General features: G+C 39.2%; 2 protein-coding genes across 4 annotated transcripts; one reads left to right on the forward strand and one right to left on the reverse strand.

The window, feature by feature from the left end:
* The first annotated feature begins 577 nt into the window (after positions 1–577).
* On the forward strand, positions 578–8,485 carry dlgap5 (discs, large (Drosophila) homolog-associated protein 5). The gene is given in 20 exon segments (XM_034707580.1): positions 578–712; positions 1,857–2,104; positions 2,287–2,474; positions 2,596–2,667; positions 2,757–2,793; positions 2,881–2,937; positions 3,068–3,160; positions 3,324–3,398; positions 3,903–3,937; positions 4,047–4,077; positions 4,080–4,299; positions 4,428–4,601; positions 4,975–5,063; positions 5,211–5,371; positions 6,163–6,264; positions 6,450–6,705; positions 6,827–7,461; positions 7,553–7,718; positions 8,063–8,106; positions 8,222–8,485. Coding segments are annotated over 19 exon segments (2,781 nt in total). The 5' UTR covers positions 578–712; positions 1,857–1,866; the 3' UTR covers positions 8,330–8,485.
* Positions 8,486–8,527: 42 nt separating this feature from the next.
* On the reverse strand, positions 8,528–16,060 carry rsph10b (radial spoke head 10 homolog B). Of its 3 annotated transcripts, none has more exons than XM_034707584.1 (18): positions 15,795–16,060; positions 15,641–15,716; positions 14,492–14,560; positions 14,120–14,293; positions 13,959–14,023; positions 13,765–13,885; positions 13,490–13,666; positions 13,259–13,364; positions 13,044–13,159; positions 12,673–12,862; positions 12,446–12,551; positions 11,018–11,097; positions 10,623–10,771; positions 10,418–10,522; positions 10,189–10,329; positions 9,783–9,873; positions 9,259–9,525; positions 8,528–8,662 (listed from the first exon to the last, which is right to left on the reverse strand). In XM_034707584.1, the coding sequence occupies exons 1-17, from the start codon at positions 15,875–15,877 to the stop codon at positions 9,293–9,295; spliced, it is 2,082 nt and encodes a 693-aa protein (XP_034563475.1). In that variant the 5' UTR covers positions 15,878–16,060; the 3' UTR covers positions 8,528–8,662; positions 9,259–9,292. The 3 variants fall into 3 exon arrangements, with proteins under 3 accessions (XP_034563475.1, XP_034563474.1, XP_034563472.1); XM_034707583.1 differs by having other exon boundaries at positions 9,281–9,525; positions 13,959–14,044; XM_034707581.1 differs by having other exon boundaries at positions 13,959–14,044.
* Between the last annotated feature and the right edge of the window lie 165 nt (positions 16,061–16,225).

Raw genomic sequence — 16,225 nt, forward strand, 5'->3', positions numbered from 1 at the left:
GAGCCAGCTGTTCCACCTCCTGTCTGTAAGTAGACTCGTCTCCGTCCTGGATGAGACGGTGGTGTCTGATACAGCAACACTGAAGCTAACAAAGGAGATCACGCCAAACTGTCACACGAAGCTGGTATCAACATGAGTCAATCCAGAATTACCCTGAGCCATAGACTGTCTATTTTTGTCTAAATAAGATGAGTCTTGTTTTTGTACTTCATAATTTAATTTTTGTAGCACTCTGCTCCATGTTGAGTATATAAATAAAGCCTTATAAATAATAAACATTTGATATAATGTATGTTTTTTTTACATTAGTAACTAATTTTACATATCATTTTACATTATTTTAGGTAATGAATTAATCTAAACGAGAAAGCCACTTGAGAGCCGAAAGAGTCGACTCTTTGTAATGAGCCGAGCCAAAAGAACCGGCTCTAGACCCGGAAGTCCCATCACTACTCCAGAGCAATAGGTAGTGTATGAGCGTATCTTTATGCCACACAAAAACAGAGAAGAAGAAAAAAGGCCCAATCAGAGCTCACCATTCCAGTCTGATTTTCAGCCAATCAGCGTCACCTTAGGACATTTTCAAAACTCACCCGCCATGATTGTTGTGTTATTTCGAGCTGAACTAGTTTAGACGGTCCGTTGTTTTTTTTTTCGGACGTGAGAAAAGAAAGCTTGTTTTTTTTTGTAGCGTTTTGGGAATAAGAGAAAGGTAAGAGGTATTTCATATGACATTTGACCTAAAAGTCACCTAAGATATAGGACAGCTACGAAAATGTTATTTTAACTTTATATGTAGTACGGTGCTTCCTCTTGTTTTAAGGTGTATCCCTGTGGCTAAAGTAACACTTTGTACAAACATACATTCAATAATTACAGTTCTTCCCTGCCTACTTAGCTGTTTACTACTGGTACACAATGACTGGTCGAGCTAAAAGTATGTTAGCAGTAATCGTTTGTGAACTAAGCGAACTTATACCCTAAAGTTAGTGTTAGAACCTCGCCATAAGACAAAAACCACACCATTTTCTCAGCATTTCAGAAGCTTTAACCAACCTTCACATCAAATACGCGTTTATCAAGGTGGTAAAATGTTTGATAATGGTTCAAAGGTTAGTTTTAAGATAAGTTTATTTTTCACATTTTCACATTTTCTTTTATAACTAGAACAATAGTATTGCCAGCAACTGGCATTAAACAAGTGGTCACGACTTCAAACAAATTACATACGACAAAAAATAACCAAAATTAAATAGATTAGACATAAAGTAATTGTGTATAGATATATAGATATGTATACACATACACACTAACAAACAACAACAGAAGCACTTCAGCTGTAAGGTACAACAGGGTAAATAAATCACTTGTATTAGATTTAAAGGAAATCAAGACACAGGTCGGTTGGGAAACAGGAACATTTACATTCCACCACATGATCAGGTCTGAATACCACCTCACAGACATATGTTGCTTTAAGTTGCTGGGAATGACAGTTTCTCAACATATTCAATAAATGGCATCCATGCCCGATTATATTTTCCAAGTGAACCCTAAGAGGACTTGCTTTTTAATGACAATAATCTAGATGGCTATTTGATATCAACATTGACTTTTGATGACCAACAGTTGTGGGGAAATTGCATCTGACCATTACCAGTGGCTATTTTGAAAAACGTGTAAAGACGGTTTTCCTTTCAACATGTTTTTTAGGTTTTCTCTTTTTTTTTTTTTTAAATTTAGACCCTATGTAGATTAGTTAATCATTTATGTACCTGTACATCATCCACCACTGTACACTTCCTTTTACTGTCAATGTAATTAACATCTCTTTTCGCTCTCCGCTGTTGCTACAGATATTAGAACATGGAGTCTCGTTTTTCCCACCTACGCCAGCGGGACACCAGTGTGTCAATGATGAGGGTGAAAATGTCCCGCAGGAGGTCTCAGTCCCAGAAAGAGAACAGAGATCGAGCTTTGAACTCAAGAAGACAGCTCGACCAAGTCCCAGAGCTGGATGTCTCATCCATGGATGCCTCCATTGCCATGGCCAACATGTCAATCATACCAGAGGCGATGCAGAACAAGACAAAACAAGCAAAAAGTAAAGTCTTATTTTTTATTTCAGTTACAAACAAACCCGTGTTCTTATTGGTAACTTACATGCTTCCACAACTTATAGCGGTTTGCTGCTATTTCTTTGGAACAACATTAAACGGAGTGTTAACTTATATTGGCAAATCAATTTACTAATCTGTGTCTCAACCAATGCCTGTTGCTCCACAGATGACGCTGTAGATGAGAGGCTGAAGCAGCTTGTGCGCTGGAAAGAGCGTAAGACTCTTGAGAAGGAGAAAGAAAAGAGAGAGAAGGAGCGCAAAGGAATATTTAAGACTGGCGTTTATCATCACAAGGACACCTTTCCCCTTGCCTCCCTGCCTGCAGTCCCAGCTGCCTCAACCACAGCTAAGGAGGTGAGGGAAGACTCACTAAAGAGTCTGGTTTACACAACTAATCATGATGATGAAGAGAGAGCCTTTTCAGTTGTGTGATAATGCTTGCAATGGTTGAACATGAAATGTTTTTGTTTTTCAGACGAGAGTAAACGCAGCTCCATCTCAGAGTACCAGAGTCACTCGTTCGATGAAGCAGCAGGAAGTGCAGAGGGTACTACTTTCTCTTAAACTTCTTTCACATATTATCTTCCATTGACTTCAGTGACACTAAAAGCTTGTATGCACTTTGTCTATCTGCAGCCTCTGAAACTGCAGAATCCAAATGCATCAAGGAAAGGTACTTTAATTTAAACTGGCTTTATTTCAAATCAAGCTGTCCTTAATCTGTTGTGTATTAGATCTAACCTCTCTCTCCTTCTGGTAGCACAACCTGCAGCAGAGAAATCGAACCGGACCCGTGCAGCTACTGTAAAACCTGCAGGTAACTAACAAGAAGAAAAATCTTGGTTCATGACTGGACTCTGAGACTAGCTATCAAGTTGATTTTACCCTATTGTGTTTCCTCATTTGCATCTCAATCTGTGCCTGTGTGTCATGCCATCCTGTCGTAGTGGAGCCAGCTGTACGAGCGTCCAGATCAGCCAACAGGCCTCCTGTTACAGCAGCTCCAGTGGTGAAAGACAAGCACAAGGACAAGCCTGCAGGTACATATTGAGCCACAGCCTTAGTTGAGGCAGTCTGGGGTTTTTTTGTGTAATTTTTTAAGCCCAAAAATGTAAAGTCACTGGACCAGATCAGCAAGTACAGTGATTCTGTAGTACAACGAAAATGAAATGCTGCATTTTAAGTGTCTCTCCTGACCCTCAGATGTTCGGACCACAAGAAGCAGAGTGGTTGTCAACCCTGTGCCCCCCTTATCTGACAGGAAAAAGAACTGTAAAGGTATCTTGGAGCGTTGTCAAAGAGCTATCATATTGACCATATTCTAACCTTGGCTATTACTCTCTGATGTCACGCTCTAGGAGGGAAGCTCGAACCCTAATCTTAAAAGATTGGCTTCACCTTTCAACAACAGAGGCTGCCATTAAAACTCATTGGTTATGATTTCAAACAGCTTATGTACCCTCAATCATCTCTTAGCCACGGTTACTGTCAGCTAGGGAATCCCTAAATGCTAACTTTTTTGTTTGATGTCACATGATACAAAAAGAGTATTTCCTGTAAACAGAAAGTGGTGCTAACTGATGTGACCTGACATCTGAAGGTGCATAATGTGTTAGAATTAAAAAGACTCAACCTGGAACTGAGCAGTAAGACTTTATAAGAGCATTTGAGCTTGAGACATCAGAGGGAAATGACTGGTTATTTAAGACCGTTGATCACCTTAACCAAGTAAGCAATAATCTAACCACTTATTTGTCATGTATCTTTCCCTGTAAAATACAGCAGCTGTCAACGTGGTCCTGCCTACTAAACATATGGTGAGTAACTCTTCATGTGAGTTAAAGATAAATGAAGTGCTTAGCCCCATGACTTCAATTTGATCAGTTATTTGTAGATGAGTGAATTTTCTGTTTTGCTCTTGTTTAGGAACCTGAGATTCAGAAGCCAGAGGAAAACTATGTCCCCCCAGCCTGACACCCACTCCCGAAGAGGAAGACATGATGGTGGATGAAGCTCACGTTGTCTCAGACTCTGTCCCTGCTGTGGTACCTGATGAAGCACCAACTTCTGTATCATCTTTTGCACCAGAGGGTTTTACCTTCCAGGCTCCGACTGGGTTATCCTTATTTAGGTTTGAGCCTCTCACTCCTCGGTCAGCGGACGCCTTTCTCACACCAAGGTCCGTCTGATTTCCTCCTACTGATGTTTTATTTATGTCCATTGAAGCCTAATATGGAAAGCAGCATATTTTTGTGTGAGGAAAACTATCATTTGACTGAAACTCTCATTGTTACTCTTCCTGTCTAGCTCCAGCTTCAATCTCCCAGCAGCCCCTTCATTCAACGATGAGCCTCAGGCTGAGGTGACTGAAGCATCCCCTCCTAAATCCCCTCGCCGCTCTCTGGCTCAAACATCTCCCAATGAGGCTCCTCCCGCTCCAGGAAGCCCACTGGAGTCAAAGCATGACGTACCGTACTTCAGGTGGCTTACTTTTTTTCTGCATCTACAGTTTAACTGAAATTTTTATCACACAACACTTGAGACACAGATGAAGTATTCCCTAAATGTGTTGTTTTTCATAGCCATTCAAATTACGTTAGAAAGTGAGGCTTTGGCATTGATTAGAATGCAAACAGTTGATACACATGACAGTTTATTGAGCTAAAAGCACTAATGTAATGAAGTTAACTAAAACAAAAGTAGTTATTAGTTAAGATACCTTGCAGTACCTTCAAAATCCACCAGGGGGCAGATGCCTAAACTGGTAGAAATACTTATCCCTCACTTTTTGTAAGAGCAATTTTTCTATTCTATTTACATTTGAACTATTATATTTTTATTTTATCTTATTCAGATCAGAAATGTCCAATGAGACCAACAGACTGACGGCTCTGTGTGACCACTGGGAGCCCAAAGTAGAGGATGAATCTATCCCAGAAGAGAGTGAGTGTCTTAACATTGCTTTAGCAGATTGTCATTATGAATGTGTTATCCATGCAGTAAAACACCCAAATGTTCCTTTAAGGAGCCAAAATGACATCTCTTATGTAGTATAAGTCATTGTTTTTTCTACCTCTCTCCTCTATTAAGTGAGAGACAGCATCCGGACAGCCGTCGGCCAAGCCCGGCTGCTGATGAAGGAGCGCTTCAAGCAGTTCAGCGGTCTGGTGGATGACTGTGATCTGGGCCGAGGGGAGAAGATCACTACCTGCTCTGACCTGCAGGGATTCTGGGACATGGTGTACTACCAGGTGAGAGCCTCATAAGGGAAAGAAAACAGTGTTTCAGACACAAAACACATTTTCTTTTATCATATGGGCCTACGAGAGCCCTCGGGTATACACGCAGTGTTTTTTTTTTTATCGTGCGAAAAATCTAGAACAAACACTAACAGTGAGGCAGCTTTTTATTATTATGGCTCTTGTCTGTGGAACAGTCTACCTGAAGACCTGATGCCTGCACAGAGTTTTTTGATTTAGCTTATATTATGTGACTTAATTTATTAACTTTTTTATTAAAGTTTAGATTTTAGTGTGTTTTAACGCCTCAGTCTTATTTTAATTTTATTACTTTGCTCTTTTTAATATTTTGATATTTTCATTTAGATGGTTTATTTCTTAACTTTCATCATAATCTAGTGGATTTTTGTGGATTATCTCTTAGTGTTTTACCATCTTATTTATTACCTCCATTTTATTTGTTTATTACTTTTAAACACTTTATGGTTCCTCCAGTGTTTCCTTTTTAAGACTATGTACTGGGCTTCCTCAACTAAGCTCTTGTTTTTGGCTCTTGCTTTTATTGAGTCTTTCTTCATAATGCTTTCTGTATATGAATTATGGGGTAGGGGGATGGGGTCTTACTGATGACTAATTATTATTAATTTTTTCCCCTCCATTTTATTACTATCCATTTCTGTTTATGTATAGCACATTGTGTTACACTGTGCTGTATGGAAAGAGCTTTAAAAATGAATTCTTGATTGCTCTACAGATTGATTGATAAAGAAAGCCAATGATCTCTATGTTTTGCCATCTTTCAGGTAGAGGACGTCTACAAGAAGTTTGACGCTCTGAAAGAAGCGGAGAGCAGAGGGTGGGTGGAGGAGCAGAAGCCCCAACCACGACAGAGGAAAGTAGTGAAGGTAAGCTATCATTAGATATTTGAATTAAAGAAATAAGATGTCTATGATGACATGTGCTACCAACCCAACCATGCCACATTGTTTCTATTTATTTTTAGTGTTTGTTTTTTTCTTAAAGATGTCAACAACTTTCTGTTGGCTCTGTTTGGGGGAAAGTTCATATTTGATTCCTTTTGTTTTCTCAGAAACCATCAGCTGCACCTGTAAAACCGGTGGGGACTAAAGCAGCAGCAAAGTCTCGCCTGGCTGCTGCCAAAGCAGCTATGAAAGCCAAACACCAGGCAGCTGAGGCGGAGAAAATAGCAAAGGATGCTGGGAACAATGATGACAACCTGAGTTTGAATTCCCAGGAGCCTCAACCTCAAGAAGAGGCCAAAGTGGCTGACACGGTGGTGTTTGATGGAGGTTTCTTCAAGGTGGAGAGTCCAGTCAAAGCATCAGGTGAGCAAAGGAGGCATTAATTTTGAAGTTATATATCAGTTTCCATTTATAACTCTGTCTCTAGCTGTTTAGGCTCCTTATACTTGAAGCTAAAACTGTCATCACACTGTCGTATTTATAGGTTCAATGAGGAGATCCAGTCGTCTCAGTGCAGCCGTGCTCCCGCAGGCCTCCCCCTGCACAAACTACCTCTCACCCAGAAGAGTCACCCGCAGATCCCTTGCTCTGGCACAGACCCCCAATAACATCGCCGCCTCTCCCGCTAAGCCCGGCCCCACCCCTGCCAGCTTCCATCTCACCCTCGAACAAACCCCAGCACAGGCTCTGAAATCTCAGCGAGGGACTCCAAAGTCAACCCAGAAGAGAAAGGACCCTGTAAACGTCTCTCTCTGTTTCACACCAGTCAGGGATGTTCTTTCTGACGCCACCAAGCCTGAGGCGAGCCCTGCGTGCCAACCAGAAACAGTCCCCACACTGGAAAGCACAGCCACGCCTGTGTTTTTACTTCCATCTATTTCTGTAGTGGAAGAGCAGGACAAACTAGAAAAAGCAATCAGTAATGACCTCACCCTCTCTCCAAGACTTTCCCTCTCCCTGTGCGAAACACCTCTCCCTGTCTCAAAAGCCCCTGAGCCTTCCTTTCTGAGTTTCATGATATCCCCTTGTGGGACTCCCAGCCAGCCTCCCAGCTCCTCTGCTGCTGATGTGGAGGCCCAAGAATCTGTTTGTCACACACCTGACAGCTCAGTTATTGAGGTACAACACAATTTAACTAATTATCTTTTATCAATCATTAAAGACTGTATGTCCTGCTCTGAAACAATCAAGTTGTTTTTGTAATTTTCAGGAGATTCCAGGGTTGGACTTTGAGCGCTATCTCCAGCCTTCACAGAGATGTAGCATGTCACCAGGGGAGACAGCTGCTGTAGAGACGCTATCACCCATGGCAGTGGATGTAGAGATGGAGAGTCCCAGAGGCCAATCAGAGGACATTATTACTCAGCAGGACCCAGGTATGATTAACCTGCATCGAAACTTTGAGTGTTTACCTGGTGCTTCTCTTCATAACAGGATTGGATCATGCAAAACATGCAGTCAACAAGATGTCTGGATTTAACTTCAGGTGTATTTAACTGTGAATTTAAGTGCTGTCATTAGTTAAATGTATTTAAGAGCTTTAAACTTTAGACCTGCATGCTGCAACATTTATATTTATAATATCCTGGTTATATGGGTAGAATTCACTGAGCTTTCAAGTCAAGTGACACCATGAGCTTTCTCATGGTTTCACTTGACTTTAAAGGAACATTTCACTGTCTTTTGTTCATGTTTTCTCACTTTCTCACCATCATAACAGCAGAGCCATCAGTGCCTTCGGTGTTGACTCTTCAGTCACCACAGGTCACTTTTTTTTCTTATCTTTAAAATATGTATTTTTGAAAAATTAACCTGCCTCTAAATTATTTTCCTTTCATAGCTGAATAATGTTGAATCTTGATTTTTTTAATTCTTTTAGACCCAGTCAGCTGAGTCTGAGATGCTCCCCTTCACCCCAAACATGAAGGACCGGATTCGGCAGTCCGTCTGTCCGAGCGACCTCATGGTCTTCACCCCGCCCCTCTAATGTGAAGCAAAGAGTGTTTCTTTTCAAATTTCTCTTGCTTATTATAAACTGCTTTTGTTACGTATGATATCCAAGTGATTTTGAGATATTTTTAGACAAACAGAAAATAGTTGTGTCCGTCAAGATGTTTTTATTAAAGTTCTAGCTACAACAATAGAGTGGCCTAGGCTCTTCATTAACTCACAAACACAAACCCAATATACAGACAATACTTTTATTACTTCCTTAATGTATTCATATATAACTATTATTAATTCAATGATAGCGCAGGACCAGTTGGCTTCATCACAAGTGTGTTTCTTTGCAGTCCCTGCCTTTGATTGGGTCCTCTACCTGCAACACAAAACAGTGCAGTAACTGAGTTTTGATCATCTAATGTACAATAATGTGAAGCTATGGCAGTAGAATAATGTGGGACTTAAGGTATAATGATGCCATCTGGTGGTTGTATTTATGCACAAGTATTTTGCATATATCTTGTGCATACAGTAGCAGCTCAAATAATTGAATATTATGGAAATGTTCATTACATAATTCACAAACTAAAGTAAACCTGCATATTTTCTTTTAAATGATATTTTAATTTGGATAATTTTAGCTGAGCAAAAATGTAAAAAGTCCAGTGTCTGAAATTATAAAAATATCTTTTAGAATCAACTCAAAAAAAAGGATTTAGATTTAGAAAAATGTAATTCCTCAAAAGTAAATTAAAGTATGCACTCAATACTTAATTGGGGCTTCCTTACAACAATATATTTATCGAGTGTAGCTTGAAGCTAATCAGCATTTAGCTTTACTGAGGTGTTTTCAAAGCTCAGGTTGCTTTGTGGCATCTAGCTGCTCTGTATTCATGGCTTAGGGGTTTCACATCTTGACAACTTTCTCCGTGGGGTTCAGGTTGGGCGAGTTGGCTGGAAACAAAAGCTTACCAAAGTTAAAGATGAAATGAACCTTAGCTGGGAATCAGAAGTAAACTGCCTCGCTCTCTGCTGGGCTGATGTGTTTCTCGCCATTCTTGTGGAGCTGCTCCTCCATCTTTTTGGACACCAGCTTGTTGTGTTCATAAGCCGGGAAGAGAAAGTGGTTGAAGAACTGATGGATCATCTGCATCCAAAGTTCAGGTTCATGATCTTTGGCCTCCACTCTTCTGGTTTTCCCTGCGTATCCCTCTTCACCTGTATAATCTTCTGTGTGCACTGAAGTAAAAATATAAAAACATTAATTCAAGACATTTAAGTCTAATCCAAAAGGTAACTGGACTAAACTGAAGCTCGAGAAAAATTGTACTTCCTAATTTCTTCAGAAAAATGTAAGAAGCCTTCAGATGAGGGGCAAATGTCTCAACCTCAAACCACACCAATCTGCTTTTTGGGTTCAATTATTAATTATTTTAAAGCTATATACACATTAGATCTATAGCAACATAACAGAAATAACCACCAATGTAACCAACCTGCATTCTGAAGATTTTCATCAAATTTAGTTTGGACGTCTGGTTGGCCCACATTGTCTTGTGCAGTAGGTGATTCCTGTGATTTTCCAGTCTGTGAAACAACAGTAACGCAGTTATTGGAAGATTTGAGCATGATCATGATAGCAAGCCTAATAAATATGAGTATGATTCCAACAACAGATATTCATGACTTGTGTTAAATGTAATGAAAAACAATATATATATATATATATATATATATATATATATATATTAAAAATAATATTTTTTTATAAACCTTTGAACAAGTAAGTAACCATCGGCGGCCACAATTTTACTCTTTACGTACAGTGGGTAAAGGGTGCATGGTCAAGAGAGGCTCTATTAAGGGTCTAACCGACTAGTAAGGGTTGTTTGTATTCCATACCATTTTCTCTATTGCCTCTGATTCATGTAGATCTCTTCTGACTTCAGTTTCAAGGCCCTCCTCCTCCAGGCTTCCAGAAACCTGCTGACACTTCACCTCAGCAGAGCCCAGGAGTACCTCAAAAAACTCCAGGAACGTAATCTGTAACAGAAAAAGTTATATAGAGAGGGGAACGGAATACACCAAAAACAAGGGAGAAGAGTTTGCAGGTGTGAATATGCAGACACACCTCCAGATCCAGACAGGAGGAAAAGTTGCTGGGGTCACTGCCCTCTGAGGCGAGGATCTGCAATAATGTCCCTACTGTCAGGTTCCTGTCCAGCAAGTCAAGATCCTAAGTGGGGTTAAAATTAGTGAAATGTCACAAACAGTTTGATTTTGGGAGTGATGGTAAAAGGAAGTTGAAATGCATGGTAATGTGTAGTCTGCTGCACCTTGAACATCCAGAGCAGGTGTCCGCAGGACAGAGTCTGCTTATCTCGGGGGGATTTAAAGACTTTGCAGTAAGCCTGATAGATTTCCCAGCACTTCTTTAAGTAGTTCATAGCCACCACTGCACAGCCTGGAAGTCTAAACAAGAAGCCTGAATCAATAGAGATGGAGTTAATGAGCACATCTATACTATACCCATGTTTTGTACTTAATTATATAAAACAGCTGCTTTTACTCTCAATATCATATTTTCCTCCATTTCTGTGGTGATGCATCATTAGTGTGTTCCGTTGGGGTCTTGCTTACCCTGTCAGGATTCAATTCACATAACCACCAGCTCACTATACATTATCCTTTACATATGTGCACAGATGCTTTCAATATCGTATATTAGCACCTTTTACATTCTTAGCATTCGGGAGGATGTTGTCGGCCATCAGTTTGGAAAAGCAGGCAGCCAGAAGGTTCTTCTGTGACCTGAGAAAAAGAAGTGATGTCAGTCACTGAGGACAAAAAAGCAAATCTTTAACTTGTACACTTTCAGTTGTAACATGACAGGGGATAACTTACAGTTTGAAGTTTGTAGCTTTAAAAATCGCTTCAAATTAAAAGTATAATAAGTCATTGACATCCAGTTTAAACTGCTCCTTTAACTTTGTGAGCCTATACTTACTCACAGCATCTTAAAACAAAGTGCTAGAGACAGCATGCTAAATGTGTACAATATACAAGTGTAATAAGATCAGTTAAGGATTCTGATATAGAACAGCCTGCCGGAGGATCTGAGAGGAGCTGACAGAGACAATGAGACTTTTAAACGTAAACTAAAAACATATATATTCAGCCTGGCTTTGATGCAGGGTTTAACAATTTAATTACTTACCTTTTACTGTAATATTGATTTAAATGTTGCTTTATTATTTTACTAATTTTAACTGTTATCGTATTCTATTTCTATTTATTTATTCATTCTTTTATTTATTTGTTTATTTTATTTTATTTTTAGCCATAGTTTTATTTTCAACTCTTATCCTTACCCTTTTTAAATCTATTTATTTTAACTTTTGTATTCTTAATTGTGATGCTTTAACTTATTTAAATTACACATATTTTATTGTTGGTGTGCATTAGTCTCTATTTCATTTTATGTTCTTTCAATCATCATTATTATTATTATTATTATTATTATTATTATTATTATTATTATTATTATTTTTATTATTATTATTATTATCCCCTAATATGTCTTGCCATGATTCTATTTCTGCTTATCTCTTGTTTTCAATCACTGTAAAGCACTTTGGGTTGCATTTGATTTGTATGAAAGGTGCTATATAAAAGCTTGATTGATTGATTGATTGATTGATTGATTGATTGATTGATTGATTGATTGATTGATTGATTGATATCCCAAAAAAATTAGCTCAGCACTACAAGTGTGCTTACATTTGAAAACACCAAACATAAGGTAAAACTAATGGGAATGTCAATTGTTTTGCAAGTCTTACATCAAAATATTAAGAAGTTAATCCTAACCTAAAGTTGGCACTGCAAAGTCTAGGATCAAAAAGGCGAGTAATATTTAACCTAGAACAACAAATAACTTCATGCTAGCACTACAATAACAGTCAAGGAATCCCGTAGTTATTAGCATTCATCCTCTGGGAACCATGAATGTCAGTATAACATTTAAGGGAAATCTACAAACAGTAGTTCAGTAACAAGACCAAATGGGGTACGCATCATATATTGCACTAGCATGGCATTTTGCAAGGGATACAGGTATTTCCTCTCCTGGTGTGCAACTGTAAGAAGACTTCCTTACTCCATGTCCTTATGGTAGATGTGGTAGGCCACAACAACCAGACAGCTGAGGAGCCCACGAAGAAGAATGGGAGCAAAAGGAGAGTGTAGCTCTGTTGTAGGGGCATCTGATGGGGCAAACAGAGTCAAAACATTAAGCACAAAAGTACTGTTATTATCAAGACTTTTATCTCCTGACATATTTGAGATTACTCTGTCTGAGAGACAGTAAGTGATAACCACCCTCACTTCTGATAAAATTGTCTATCTTTGTCAGAGTGAGGCCATGATGATGGATGTAACAGTCCTTAAGGAGGCGCCAAAGCTGCAGGCGAGACAGCAGGAAGGTGTTGTCAGGAGAGTGGGCCTGACCAAGTCTGCTGTAGAAACTGTAGACTGACCTGAGATCAGCTGCCAGCCTCAGCACCACATACTCCACCTGTTACACAAGAGAGATAGTGTCAGGGCAGGTACAAGTGTGAAAATCAAGAAAATTAAAAGAGAATGAAATGTTTTATTTCCCCACAAGTATGTATATGAACTCTGCTTCAACTGCTTTGAATGACTGCAACCACTGCTTTGCAGAAATCACGCTTTGTTTTGTTTTCACGGTACCTGACCTGTTCACGCTCTGTGTCACGGTTTCTCGAGGGGATTTTATCCAGAAGATAATCAATGTTCAGGGTCATGTCTGGTCCCAAGACTGATGAATCACTGCCTGGCAGGGGAGAGGGACCTATAAGAGGAGTCAAAATTAAAAGTTAGTTTACCAGACTGTAACACTCTCCATAAATGGAAGGTTGATCATTTTAAAATAGTTGACGTTGGTGTTTACCACAAAAAGGAGTGGGAGCTCGTTTCCCATTCAGGATGTCTGTCATCATCTGATCATTCATAAAGTCTCCTTCAAAAACACGGCCATCCTTAAAGGTGAATTTCCCCTGTGAACCATATTCAGCACTCTCATGTACAGAATAAGGTGATGCTACGTGACTAAATATGAAGAGAAAATTAGCCAATCTGCATTTAATGATGCCTTTTGTGTAATATTGTATCCTGGATTAACCTTTCCATGTTTTTTGTTCCTCCTCCACTCCCCTTCATAGACCGCTCCACCAGCGTAGTAAAAGGTTCCCTGTCCGTGTCTTTGGCCCTGAATGAAATCCCCAGTGTACTGGTTGCTCTTGATGTACTGGGATCCGTCTGCTCGCCTCAGGATCCAGGTGTGTGTGCCTTGTCCGTGCTGCAAGAGAGAGGAGAGCACATTGAGGTACAGCTACATTTTGTATTGGGGTTATTATATAACAACAGAACAACTCTGTGCTTTGTGTGCTTTCATACTTGAACTCCATTCTGCCACATCCCAACATACGCCTCTCCAAGTTTGAGCCAGTTCATGGTTCCTTCTCCATGGCTCAGGTTGTTCTTCCACTCACCAGAGTAAGTATTACCAGAGGGGTAACTTGTAAAAGATGCAATGTTCAGTCAGTTTGAATAGCTCAGGCCACAGATTATATCAAACACTCCATACTTACCATCTCACTCCACAACCCTCTCTGTTGTTCTCCACCCAGTCGCCTTTATACCAAGATGTCTTATCCTGGTTGTAATACATTTCACCCTAACATGAAGAAACTCAGGTAAAATAGAAATCTATGATAATAAACAATTAAGAGCATCAATTGGTGGATTGTACCTTTCCATGCCTCTTTCCCTGATCCCACTGCCCTGTGTATGAAACACAGTTTTTTGCACAGGTGTAGGTTCCAGTCCCTTGTCGTATACCTTTATACACCTCACCCTTATAGGTACTGCCATCAGGCCAGATGTAGGTGCCCTCACCCATGGGCTGGTTGCAGACAAATTCTCCCTGTTAGGATTAAAAAATGTACCTCAAGATTTTGTTGAAAGCTTTAATCATCCCAAATCAAGTTTCTTATGCCATCACCATACAAGTTATTTTCTGTTATGTAAACAGGATGCATGTTTGTAATATTATACAAAATGCACTCTTATACAATGTATTTTTATTAAAAGTTAAACAACCTCTGTCATTTTTGTGCCCTACCTCATATTTTAATCCACCAGCCTGTGTGAAGACACCACGTCCATCCATCAGTCCTTTAGAAAACATTCCCTTCAGAATCAAAATAAAATGAGTTTAATAATAATAATAATAATGCTTACTTCATTTATATAGAACCTTTCAAAATAAGAGTTTGCAAAGTGTTCGGACAATATCTTTGCAACAGACTGCATTTAAAGAAAGGACCAGAAATACCTTACCAGAGTACCTTATATTTATAAGACTTTAACAGTTCTACAAGGAAATAGAACAGGGGTGTCAAACATGCGGCCCGTGGGCCAAAATCGGCCCCCAGGTGTTCCAATCCAGCCCGGAACGACTTTGTGAAGTGAAAAAATGACAGTGAATACATTAACTGCAATTTACAATAACAGTAACTACTATTTTAAACTTGTCCTCTGGGGGTCGCATAAAATCATACTGCTGACGGAATGAACCTGAACTGCGCTTTTTTCCCGGGACTGTATTTCTCAAAGTGAGAAAATAGATAACTTGCTGTTTGCATAATCCAGTTGAGATTCATAAAGACTTTTTAGAGCACTTTAAGATGACCCACTAACTACTTACATTAACACTACACCCCTGCATACAACACTGTCCAGCAAGAAAACTGTTCCTGCTGGAGCTGAGGGGTCCAAAATAATCAACTTTACCTTGTTCATTATCATAATCTATCTGTTCTTTTGCAGTAAACATTACACTTGGGTGAATGGGTAACCTGTGTGTTTGGTGTTTTCGCAGCAGGTTTCAGGGCTTAAAGAGTAAAATATTTGGCCCACTATGAAACTCATCATGGCAAAAAATACAACAGCTGTTTTTGTAGAAAAATAGTTCATGTAATGTGAACATTTTCAGAATGTACTTGTATTTTTTTGCACTAAAACAAAGGGAACAAATTGGATTTGTCCTTCTCTATAGGTTATTATATTATGATTTTACTGGTCCGGCCCACTTCAGATCAACTTGGGCTGTATGTGGCCCCTGAACTGAAATGAGTTTGACACCCCTGAAATAGAAGATTACCAGATGGGTTGAAATACATGTATAATATAAATGTACTGTTTAATCAAACACGCATTTTATTATGGTTTCAGTGTATGCTATTATCGTAGACTATAAGAATGGTTGTACCTTATACATATGACCTCCTTCAAAACAAGCGAGACCATCTCCATGAAACTGGCCTTCACATGTTTCCCCTTCATACCTGCCAGAGACACATCAGGAAGGCTGTTACAACCATGTGAGAACAATTAAGTTATTGTTAATATGAATGTTGGTTTACCTCTGTACTATTAAGCGTACAACTGACGAAAGTTCATGAAGGTCTTCGTTCTCACGCTGTTTTATATCCGTCGAGTTCACCATAGTAAAACCTGAGCAACTCTCCAGCCTTGTTTTTCTCTTTCCTTCACAACCGAATGAGGCTTTTTCAATTTTAGTTTGTTTTTTGTCGGTGTTTTATTCTTTGCCTTCTCCTGTGTCATTGTTCGCCGTACAGTTGTGCATCTCTCGCGTCAGCTCAGCTCCTTTCCATGGCAACGGAAAGAGACGCTGAAACTACGGCGTCCTCCAACACCCAAAAAAGTTAACACTGTTATACTCAGACTATATATATATATATATACATATATATATATATATATATATATATGTATATATATGTATGTATATATATATATATATATATATATATATATATAAAACAAATAAATA

Source organism: Notolabrus celidotus, chromosome 18, assembly GCF_009762535.1.
Source record: "Notolabrus celidotus isolate fNotCel1 chromosome 18, fNotCel1.pri, whole genome shotgun sequence".
Taxonomy (NCBI): Eukaryota; Metazoa; Chordata; class Actinopteri; order Labriformes; family Labridae; genus Notolabrus; species Notolabrus celidotus.

What these genes read in the sequence shown, in the direction of transcription:
- rsph10b (XM_034707583.1), bottom strand. Translation starts at nt 15,877, where the DNA reads ATGGTGAACTCGACGGATATAAAACAGCGTGAGAACGAAGACCTTCAT. An exon ending in GAGGGTTGTGGAGTGAGATG is followed by an intron (nt 13,886 to 13,958) that starts GTAAGTATGGAG and finishes ATCTTTTACAAG; the next exon opens with TTACCCCTCTGGTAATACTT. An exon ending in TGTGGCAGAATGGAGTTCAA is followed by an intron (nt 13,667 to 13,764) that starts GTATGAAAGCAC and finishes TCTCTCTTGCAG; the next exon opens with CACGGACAAGGCACACACAC.